The sequence below is a fragment of the Gouania willdenowi genome, chromosome 6 (assembly GCF_900634775.1).
Source record: "Gouania willdenowi chromosome 6, fGouWil2.1, whole genome shotgun sequence".
In the NCBI taxonomy this organism is placed as follows: Eukaryota; Metazoa; Chordata; class Actinopteri; order Blenniiformes; family Gobiesocidae; genus Gouania; species Gouania willdenowi.
Window position 1 is genome coordinate 56,840,225 of NC_041049.1, and position 12,156 is coordinate 56,852,380.

Sequence of the window (12,156 nt, forward strand, 5' to 3'; positions counted from 1 at the left end):
ATAAAATATGTAGTTATCTGATTTCTTAATCATAAAATTTAAGCTACTCTAAAGTTGCTGTTGCACTTTTGCTTAAACCTGGTTAAAGCTTGAAATTGTTGAATGACAGAGAATCATTTACTTTTTATTTTGGGATTGTTTTATGCATTTTAACTCTAGATGACAATCACAGCAATAAAGTTGCACTTCTGACAATATATATGATGTCTGCAGTCATTTTTAAGTGCATTGGAGAAAAAAAATCAAAAATTGAATCGAAATTCAAATTTTTTTTTTTTAAAAATCTGAGGTTTTTTTTTAGGCAAAATCACCCAGCCCTGGGTTATATTGGCATGAAATATGGTGAAAAGACGTTAAACGTGACAATAATGGGTCAATATATGTAATATTAGGTGGGAAAAGTGGTTGAAATGGTTTAAACGTGCTGAAAATGTCCTGGAAGTTGAACAAATGTGCGCAAAAGGCATTGAAATTTGATGGAGAAGTGACAGAAATTGTAGTAATGCAGCAAAAATGTATTAAAAGGAGCAAAAATATGGCAAGAAAAAGTAATTGAAAAAATAGGCTACATTATGGCAATATTGGTGTAGTTGCAGAAAAAGGGTAAAAATAATCAAAAATAGGCTCAAATTGTTAAAAAAACTATATTCTTAGTTTCTTGAATGCATCTAATGACCCTCTACCAGTGTCTCATGACCCTGAGGTTGAGAACCCCTACTGTAGATAATAAGAGAGATTAATGTTTTTAATTTTATAGCTAGATACCATGTGACACTGCTCACAGACAAGCTAATAATATAATAATATTACTTGTGATTTTAAAGATTGTCAGCATTTATTGTTAAATTTGACAGCAGATGAAAATGTTGAAAACGTGCTGTGTGAAGTTTGATTTCCACCTGTTCTCATCTGCTGACTCATCATTCCTCCTCAGTACAACAAGCACCTGTTTGTGCACATCAGTCAGAGCAGCCCGAGCTACAGCGACCCCCTGCTGGAGTGCGTGGACATCCGGCAAATCTACGACAAGTTCCCCGAGAAGAAAGGAGGTCTGAAGGAGCTGTTTGGGAAAGGCCCACAAAACTCTTTCTACCTGATCAAGTTCTGGGTGAGCGAAAGAAATGAATACGTTTTATTAGATGTCATTAGTTTGGCTGACTATTGCAGGACAGTAGAATTCTGTAGCCCTCTGTCTATTTTTGTGGCTCCACTGAATTAGTGACTCCAGACACACAAAGTGACGGAAACATACACAAAATAACTTAAACACACAAAATTCTAGAAAAATACACAAAAACACAAAATTACAGGAAATAAATCCAAAAACACAAAATACAACAAACAAAATCACTATTGAAAAAGGACAATGCGGGTCTGAGAAAGGATGGTTTGATGGAAAATTACTATTGAAACAAAAATAGACAAAATTATATGTTTTTTAAATAACTAAAAGACAGCAAAAATACATGAAATGATTCCAAAAACACACAAAACAACAACACAAATATTCAAAGAAGCAGGAAAACATGCAAATTGACAAAATAACAACAATAACAAAAAAAAAAAAAAAAACAGGCAAACCCAAATTGTTTAAATATGAGTAAATAAATAAAACTTGAAATGTAGTAACTGGACCAGTTATTTATTTACATTATTGATCAGTTAAACTAGTAACAAATGTGCTGAGCCCAAAATGTAATAAAAAGAATGTAATAAAACCCAAAATGTTACAACTGGTCAGTAATGTAACAAGATGCTGAGCCCAAAACATTAAAACTTATTACGTTTTGGGTTCATTATTACATTTTTCCCCAGATTTTTCATCAAATAAGTACAATGATTTTTCCTTTTTTTTTATTACATTTTGGGCTCAGCACCTTTGTTACATTATTGACCAGTTATTAAAATGGACCAAAAGCAGTCAGGAGTGGCCAAAAAATGGGCCAAAAAAGAGAAACCAGGTGGTATGTAATGGCAAAGCGTATCAGAAGATAAATATTCAACTTGCACAAACAAGACAACATTTAACATTACAAATGACCACGAGAGAGCAACTCAGTAGTTCACTGAACATTTCAACCTTTAATCATCACGTATGCACTGTTTCTATCTGGCATACATGGCGTCGTCCCGGTGGGCCGGTCCTGTCCGCTACGCTTTTTTTTTTTTGACGAGTTAGTGGAGGCAAACATGGCAACAGGTGACCAAAAATGATCCAAAAGTAGCAAAAACGTAGCAAGAAAAGAGTGTAAAGTGACTGAAATGGGCCAAAAGCAATCAAGAGTGGCCAAAAAATGGGCAAAAAAGAGGAACCATGTGGTATGTAATGCTAAAGGTAGCTTAAATGGGCAAAATGTAGCAAACAATAGTGAAAAAGGGCAAAAATGTGGAACAAAAAAGGAAACAAGTGGTATTTATTGGGCAAAAGTTAGCTTATTTGGATGAAAAGTGGCCAAAAAATTTAAGAAAGGACAAAAACTGGATAAAAGTGTCAAAAAGAACTTACAAAAATAGACAAAAAAAAAGGCAACAGGTAGTTAAAGTCTGAAAAAGTGTCAGAACTTTGTGAAAAGGGGCAAAAATGGGACAAAAAAATGTCCAAGGAAAATAAGTAAAAAGGGTTTAAAAAAGTTTCCCCCTTTCAAGGTTTTTTTGAGGAAATAATAATTAAAATGAAGACATAAAGAGCCACATGTTGAGCATCACTGACTTCATAACAGCTTCTATATGGTGTCACTGATAATGTAGTGGACTGGTCTGGATAAAAAAATGCCATGACTGAATTTTTGTCCCAGTCCGTTCCTGATAAAACGTGTTTAATAATTTGTCTACGTGGTGATTTTTGCGTTGTCAGCAGAATAACAATCAAGGCTCACCTATGAATTTCATTAAAAATGTCTGAGAGTTACCACATTGGAGCATGTTCCTGATAATCGGCTTTATTGGAGCTCAGTGTGGTGCTGAACCGTGTGTGTGTGTGTGTGTGTGTGTGTGTGTGTGTGTGTGTGTGTGTGTGTGTGTGTGTGTGTGTGTGTGTGTGTGTGTGTGTGTGTGTGTGTGTGTGTGTGTGTGTGTGTGTGTGTGTGTGTGTGTGAGAGAGAGAATGAATGCACGTGTGGGGTTTGACATATGGTGTGTGAGATGTTTTATGTGTTTTTCTCACTCCTGAGATACAGCGTGCTCCTTGGAGAGCTCATTACAAAACAGAACAAACTCTTCCCCGGTAATCTGCCGCACGCTGTTCTTTGGACTCGCATTCAACTTAGACTGCAGTAAACCATCCTTTCATCCATCCATTCATCCATCCATCCATCCATTCATCCATTTCTGTAAACCATTAGTCAATTAATCACATAAGAGAAATCCTATGTTTTGTTGTCTTTTCTGCTTCTTGATTTGATTCCATAACTAACAGATTTACGTGACACCAAAATCTACGTACAAGAATGTGACTAAACCAGGCGACCGTGGCTCAGGTGGTAGAGGGTCCTCTTCTGATCGAGAGGTTGGGGGTTCGATCCCAGTACCTGAATATGTGTCGAAGTGTCCTTGGGCAAGACACTGAACCCTAAGTTGCTCCCAGTGGTTGACCAGCGCCTTGCATGGCAGTCCTGTCCCACTGGTGTGTGAATGTGAGAGTGATTGGGTGAATGAACTGATATGTAAAGTGCTTTGAGACTGCTTCAGTGTGGTGATAAAGCGCTATATAAATCAAGTCCATTTAAACAATTAATACCTTTTATACTGTATATATATAGGTTTTTACAGGTTTGATACTGTCAACAATGTTGCCTAAATAAACACAACCATCGTGCTACATTGAGGTAAAACAATTCAACATTTAGAAAATTAATTTTGGTTTAAAAATAATAAATAATAATAAATAAATTAAATGAAAAAATAATAGTAAAATAAAATTTGAAGTGTTACTTAAAAAGTAAAACACAACTAATTTAATTTGATATTTTTTGGCTGTGATAATGTGCAACACTTTGTAGTTAAGGTGTGTTTTATCACCAATGTCATTTCCTCCAAAAACAGCTTCTTTTAAACAATAAGCTAACAAAATAAAAATACATTATTTTTAAGTAAACATTTCCATCGATTTTTAAGTGTTTTATTAATATTTATGCAAAAATAAGAATTTTTAATCATATATTCTGTCATGTTTATTAAAAAATTCCAAAACAATTGAAATGACAGAGGTTACACATGAATTTATACATAAATGGTCAAATCTTTTCCAGGTTTTACACAAGAACTTTTTCAGGAAACGTCTTTGGAAAAACCAAAAGTGTGAAACACAAAAGATAAAACGAGTTAAGGTGAAAAGGTGAATTTAGTTTTAGTTTTACTCGTTTATACCCACCCTTTTAAATGTACTGGCTTTTACCTGAAATTAGCATTTCATTTAGCGATAGTAGTTCTGATTGGAAATATTCTTTTAAAGCATTTCAACTACTTTTTTTTCTTTACTGATTAAAATAATTGTCAATTTAATCCCAATGCTTGTATACTTGCTTTAGTCTTCGCTCTCATCAATTAGGATCAAAAGTGTCTTTGATTTTTCTTAAAAAAATACAAAAGTATAAAAGTTGACTACGCTGCTCCTAAGAAATACTGTAACCTCCTGCTCAGTTTTTCATTAAATCCATTTATTACTTACTCTGTCCTAGAATCTGGTGCACTATGTTGGATTGTTTGCTGATGTGTGTATGTTGGTCGTCCTAAAGACATGCATCCCGAACAAAACCTAGTAGAAGAGAGCAGCATTAAATCATAGATGCATGTTTTTCCTGCTCAAAAGCTTAAGAATGTGTTTATTACAGCGTGTTTACTGTGTGAATGCACCCCCCAGTGGGCTCTGTGAGTACTGCAGGTATGCCATACCATCATTATGCTCTGCTAGTACAGTGTCCGTCAGAAACAAATAGGGGTGGGAACCTCTGGATACCTCACGATACGATACGATACGCGATACAAAGCTCACGATTACAATTATCTCACGATATAACAATACTGCGATTATCGAAATATTGGTCAGAAATCAATCTACGGTAATCTATGACATGAAGAAAAAAAAAGATTAAGTGCAAAAATACAATTTTTATTTCATATCTCTGAAAGACAATAAATTGAAAAAGTGTCCTATGAACAGTGACACTAATTTAGTGTAACATTTAGTAACATTTCTGTAAACAAGTGTCAACATACCAATGTAAACCAATAAGTATCTCCAATAGTGCTTTCTGTAAACAACAAATAGTGTCTTTGTTACCAGTGACACCATTATAGTGCAATATTCCAGTAAACAATATATTGGTTCCTTCAACAAACAGTGACAACATTTCTGTGAAGACCTACCTGCACATTTTAGTGGAAAAGCAGAAAAGGTTTTGGAAAAAATAAATAAATTTCAAATAAAAAAAAAAGAAAAATCGATACTCAGCGCGAGCATATCGATAATCGATCGTGCGGAAAAATATCGCGATATATCGCCGTATCGAAAATATCGTCACACCCCTCGTCAGAAGTATGTATTCATATAGTGGGAGGAGCTTAAGTAGAGTTGTCAATTATGGCCAAACGAGTATGTGTTTGAAGGTTGGATGTATAAAAAGGTGTACATACCCTGTATTCTGTAGTGTTATAAAGGGGTTTATTTGTGGGGACAAAGTAAAATAGACCTGGTTTAATTCTACAGGACATGCGCATGATAAATTGATAAATAAAGTTTGCACCAATGTTTGCTGGACTTAAGCAAATGGATAATAAATGTTACGGAGAATCTACTGTCCTTAAACCCTCATTTGGCAAGGAAAAACGAAAAAAAAATAAATTTCACAGAAACATGTCATGTACATCCTAGGTACGCATTTGGTTTATATAGAAAGTACATGACATTTATATAGAAAGTACATTAGATTTTTATAGAAAGTACTTTAGATTTATATAGAAAGTACATTACATTTATATAGAAAGTACATTAGATTTATATAGAAAGTACTTTAGATTTATATAGAAAGTACATTACATTTATATAGAGTACATTAGATTTATATAGAAAGTACATTAGATTTATATAGAAAGTACATTACATTTATTTAGAAATTACATTAGATTTATATAGAAAGTACATGACATTTATATAGAAAGTACATTACATTTATATAGAAAGTACTTTAGATTTATATAGAAAGTACATTACATTTATATAGAGTACATTAGATTTATATAGAAAGTACATTAGATTTATATAGAAAGTACATTACATTTATTTAGAAATTACATTAGATTTATATAGAAAGTACATGACATTTATATAGAAAGTACATTAGATTTTTATAGAAAGTACTTTAGATTTATATAGAAAGTACATTAGATTTATATAGAAAGTAATAGAGAGCTTGTTTGTATGATCTCATTCATTGTTTGTCCATACTGTATTTTTTAAAATTTTGCTTTCTTCTCTCTTTTTTTTTTATTTTTATTTTTTACGTTTGAAATAAAACTAAACTAAACACGTGGTGAAAATATCAGCGTTTATAATGCCGTGTTCATGGAGACGTGTGCATGTTTCGCTTTCAAAATTGGACCAAGGTCGGGGTGTGAAGCATTTTGTGTGTTTCTGTTGTCCTTTTGTGTATTTTTTCTGTAAAATATATGTTTTTTGGAGTCATATTGTGTATTTGTGCAATCAGTTTGCATTTTTTAGAGTAATTTTTGTGTATTTCTGTTGTTGTTTTGCTTGTTTCGTAGTACTGTAGGTTTGCAGAGTCATTTTTTGTGTTTTTCTGTTCATTTGGTGTAATTTTGTTGTCATTTTTTGTAATTTTGTATATTTTTCCGAATAAATTTGGGTGTTACTGTTTTGTTCATTGTTGTAGTATTTTCAGTTTTTCTCTTGTCTTTTTCTGTATTTTTCTGCAATGTTTGAATTTTTTGTGTTTTTTTTTTATGTATTCTTGCTCTTGCTTTGTGTACTTTTCTGTCATTTTGTACATTTACTTTGGGGGCCGCATAAAATTAGACCAAGGGCCGAATCTGGCCCCCCCCGGCTGTGTCTGGTCTAAACTGACGCGTTATCATAAAAGATGCTAACAGAAAGCTAACACGAGGAAAATTAGGTTTTATGGGGTTTCACGTTTGGTAATTGTGAGTAATTGAATTTGACTTTCAGGTGAAAAAATAACAATCGTAATTTAAATTGTACGGTAATCGTCACCATAATCTTAATCGAATTAAGATTGAACATGGATAATTGAAGACATAATTGTAACTGACCCCAACCCTGAATTGGACATTTCATGTGGTTTTATGAGATTTTATTGCTGGAGTCTTTTGCTGACTGCAGTGTGGTGCAGTGACCAGCAGAGGGTGTTGTTTCCTCACCATGAACATAATGGCAGATTCCACTCTCTTATTCAGCGTCCTCATAAAAGCTGAAAAGAAAAGATGTTTTGGTTTCACGTCTCTTTGTTTGACAAAGCAAAACTCACCGTGCTGCTTTTATGTTCCAGGCGGATCTGAATTATAGCGTGCAGGACGATCCTGGGGCTTTTTACGGCGTTTCCAGCCAGTACGAGAGCTCGGAGAACATGACCATCACCTGCTCCACCAAGGTCTGCTCCTTTGGCAAGCAGGTGGTGGAAAAAGTAGAGGTGAGGACCAACGCCACATTTCACAAGGCAAAATTATTAAATAAATGTATTTATTAGTTTTTTCTTTGACTATGCTTTCCAAAACTGATATTTCATAAAACCAGATTATTCTCTCATACTTGTAATCATATTTTTTTATTTTTAATAAACATCTTGCAAAATGTACACTGAGAATTGTGGGCATGTCTGCTGACGTGTGTATTATCAGATATCAGATTACCAAATTCTCTATACTGGTATCTGTCCCGTCAACTGATACCTATATTACGTGATTTATAATTCATATTTTATTTGATATTTTGCAGATTAAAGGCTTTCAATATGTGTTGATTTAATATTCGAGCATCACATTTCTACTTATGATTGTCAAGTTGCACATGCTAAAATAAACAACAACTTTTCCCAACATTTAGCAACAAACACTTTTAAAACGTATGTGAATGTTTTAATGTTACTTTTGACCAGATTTACAGCAATATTTGTGAAATGTGTAAAAAAATGTTTATCTTGTATAATATAATGTCAACATTAAATCTAAATGTTAAATATTACGTTTAAATATAAATGTTAAATCTAAATGTTAAATATTATGTTTAAATATAAATGTTAAATCTAAATGTTAAAAATGATGTTTAAATATAAATGGTAAATCTAAATGCTAAATGTTAAATCTAAATGTTGAATATTATGTTTAAATAAAAATGCTAAATCTAAATGCTAAATGTTGAATCTAAATGTTACCTTTAAATATAAATGTTACATCTAAATGCTAAATGTTAAATATAAATCACGGGTGAAACTAAATATTTAGCTAATATGCAATTTCACCTGAAATACCAAAATAAAAGCTCATTTAGATTTAACATTTAACATTTAGATTTCACTGTTGTATTAAAATGTAACATTTAGATTTAGAATTCATATTTAAGATTTAGATTTAAATTTAACATTGACATATATTTACAAGAAAAGTAAATATCACAAACTTTACAAATATTGCTGTATATCTGGTCAAAAGTAACTTAAAATAGTTTTTTAAACACGCTTTGTTGCTAAAAGTTGCTGTTTATTTTAGCATGCGCAACTTTAAAATTGGCGCCCCATATTGGAGTGTGTTCACTGTGTGTGTTATTTATTTCAATGTTGTGTGACATTCAGCTTCTTCCTTTCTGACAGACGGAGTACGCCCGGTTTGAAAATGGGCGTTTTGTATACAGAATCAATCGCTCGCCGATGTGCGAGTACATGATCAACTTCATCCACAAGCTCAAACACCTTCCAGAGAAATACATGATGAACAGCGTACTGGAGAACTTCACTATTCTGCTGGTGAGAACCTCAATCACTCCCTGGAATCAGTCAGTCTGTTTAGTTCATTGCGTACACATACAAACATTCAGAATTAAACACAAAGAAAAAGAAAAAAAAACCTGCTTTACTGGGATGTTTTTGTCATTTGTGCATTTCATGAGACTGGAAACAACACAAATAAATTGTGTTTAAGAGGATTCTTGAGAAATTCAATGCATCAAAGCCTTGATATTAAAGTTAAGTTACATATTCACGTGATTTTAACAGAGCAGAAATATAACGCTAGCCTTCTGCTCTAAAATGTGTGCTTTTGAAAAGAAGTCCTATTTAAATAACTCAATCCACTAAAAAAATACTTTTCCTTTTGTTTTTAAATGTGTAACATCAATAACAAATGAACAAACACTAACATTTTAGCTGATATTTGGCAATGTATGAAGTCAGAACACTTTCAACATTTTAAATCAGGTTTTCCTATTGTGGTTTTATTATACACTGTTCAGTGGCCTTGGGTGACCTGAATGGTGCTAATTTTCAAACAAAATGTATTAATATTATTATTATTATTATTATTATTATTATTATATAGACTGTCTCTAGATTTGCACCAACCACAATGTGTGTAACATATACAACTAGAATATTTGCATTTCCTGAAGAAAATGCAAGTGAGGATGCAGGTGCTGGCCCGCGTTGCACTGCATTAGCTTAGCATTAGCATTATCTAGCATTAGCACTAGCATTAACATTGGAATTAGCATAGTATAGCATTAGCATAACATAGCATTCACATTAGTATACCATTAGCCTAGCATTAGCATTAACCAAGCAACATCATTAACCTAGCATTAGCAGTAACCGAGCATTAACACTAACCTAGCATTAGCCTAGCAATAGAATTAATTCAGCAGTAGCTAAGCATTAGCTATAAGGTTGAAAAAGGTTGTAAAATGTTGAAATGGGTTGAAGAATGGCTGGTGATGAAGGGCTTGAACGTTGAAAAAGCTGAAATTCCCAAAAGCAATGAATGGGAAAGAAAAAATAAAATCAGTCAAAAAGTTTAAATGTTACAAATTATAAAATACAAGCATAAATCTCTGGACCTTTCTGAATGTTTTGATAGCTTATTTGTCAAAATCAGACAAACGGTGTAGGAGGAGTTAACGACGACGGAAGAAAAAAATGGATAACAATAGTGAGGATTTTATTTATTTAGTTATTTAATTGCACTCATATGAAGATACATTATGTCAAGATAACAAACAAAGGATTGAGCAGGAGAGGAATGAAGCCTAATGACTTGTAAAATACCCAAAAATGTTGCGTCGACGCATCGTTCAATGTTGCAAATTCATGATAAAATCAGACCGGCGGCTGCTTTCTGCTGCAGTACCATACATGAACTGCTGGGTGCAGTGTCGCTTCGCCATTTACATTGTGGACAACAATTGCACAACAGAAGAAGAACCAACCTAAAGTTTGGGACAATTTCACTGAAAACTTACACTACATACCTGAGGTAGAACTAACATCTGTGACATGAAACTAACAGTAAACAGTTAAAAACAAATTCAAATTAATTTGGGAAAACTGTAATGAAAACTTTTGGGCGGCAATGCTCCCCCTGCACCCCCGCAAACGCCGCGTATGCATGCGACAACAACATGCTTTTATTTTGGAAGTACTTAATGTCCAATATTTGCTCTCTTCCCCTTTGTGTTTGTGCGTCCAGGTGGTGAGCAACAGAGACACTCAGGAGACCTTGCTGTGTATGGCGTGTGTGTTCGAGGTGTCCAATAACGAGCACGGTGCACAGCACCACATCTATCGACTCATCAAGGAATAACACCTACGCACTCACGTCTACAGACACTCGACCACGGCCTTTTCTTGTTGATTAGTGGAGGTGAAATGGCTCAAAACTGAATCCTGCGGGAAAGAGGAAAAAAAAAAAAGAAATCAGCCAAACACAACTTAGAGATGAAACACACATGGCTGCATTATCACTGAAAAAAGAGAAATACAACACATTACAGAAGAGGACCATTAGCTTAACACTGAAAGTGACACCGTGTGCTCCTCATCAGGGGTATTTCAACACTTTAAATATCAACTTCTACCTGACGACATGTTGCTCATTACTGCGACGCCGCACAGTGGCAGCGCAGCCATAGAAATCAACGGGGAGTGGTTTTCCCAAGAACACGACGACTCTGATAACACTTCATTTCCTCCTAATTCCTTTATGTCCCAGCTATTCAGCTGATGGAAATCAAAGTGAGCATTTTTTTTTTTGTCGTGTGCTGTTGGGAAAATCACGCCTCGGAGGATACGGACTCAAAGACTGTAGGTGTTCACCCTCAGTGACAAAGAAGGTTTGTGTACTTAAGTTCAGACCCTGTGTATCATCAATAACACTAAAAAGGTGCTGCTGGGAGGAACTAACTCATAATCCTATAGCAAAGAATGAAGTGTATTTGTACAGATAGGCACTGTAAATGGTGTAAGCCAACTTCTTACGCAAAACACGAAGTTTGTCCCAAAGAAAATCCAATTTTTACCTTTTTGTATGTTTCATTTTAAGATCAAACTTTTTTAATAAAAAATAAAAAGTCGCCTCTAAATGTTTTGCGATATTGTGTATTAATAGCAGCATATATCCTATATTTAAATCCCACAATCACTATTGAAAATGTATCATATCATAGAACTATATGTTAAAAAAAAAAAAGAAACAAAAAACTAACAATTCAGGTAATTCTATGTGCAAGACATCTTTATTCAGATAAATAAATCCCAGTTCCAGGACAGTGCAGCTCATTGGACTTCAGTTTTAGCTGATTTGAAAACATCTGTGGAGACATCAGCAACAATATAACCTTTTTTTAATGAGATTGCAGCCACATAAAGAAGTTCATAACAAACGGATCTGCTTTGATGATATCAAAGGTTTAACTTCTGATTCTCTGCACTTGTTGTTTCCATATATTGGTCCGAGACTGATTTCCTTAAAAGCTCTTAGATAATGTCAGAGTCGAAGCTGTTTATTAATCATAAAAGACCAAAAATCTTTAAATGGAGTGTACTGTAGCTGGTGTTGTCAGGTGGATTGTCTGTGTCATACTCAGCAGTGCCTTTGGCTGGAAACGCCTGTAGACGTCTCTTCTGTTTGACACTAGTCGTG

General features: G+C 34.0%; 1 protein-coding gene across 2 annotated transcripts in view; it reads left to right on the forward strand.

Moving 5' to 3' along the window:
* The window catches only part of LOC114464713 (transcriptional enhancer factor TEF-1-like), a 60,745-nt gene extending 48,967 nt beyond the window's left edge, over positions 1-11,778 (forward strand). For both annotated transcript variants that reach the window (XM_028449198.1, XM_028449199.1), the window contains exons 9-12: positions 935-1,108; positions 7,521-7,661; positions 8,838-8,990; positions 10,705-11,778. In XM_028449198.1, coding sequence (XP_028304999.1) covers positions 935-1,108; positions 7,521-7,661; positions 8,838-8,990; positions 10,705-10,818 — 582 coding nt within the window. In that variant the 3' untranslated portion in view covers positions 10,819-11,778. The remainder of the gene's footprint in view (positions 1-934; positions 1,109-7,520; positions 7,662-8,837; positions 8,991-10,704) is intronic.
* The last annotated feature ends 378 nt before the right edge of the window (positions 11,779-12,156 follow it).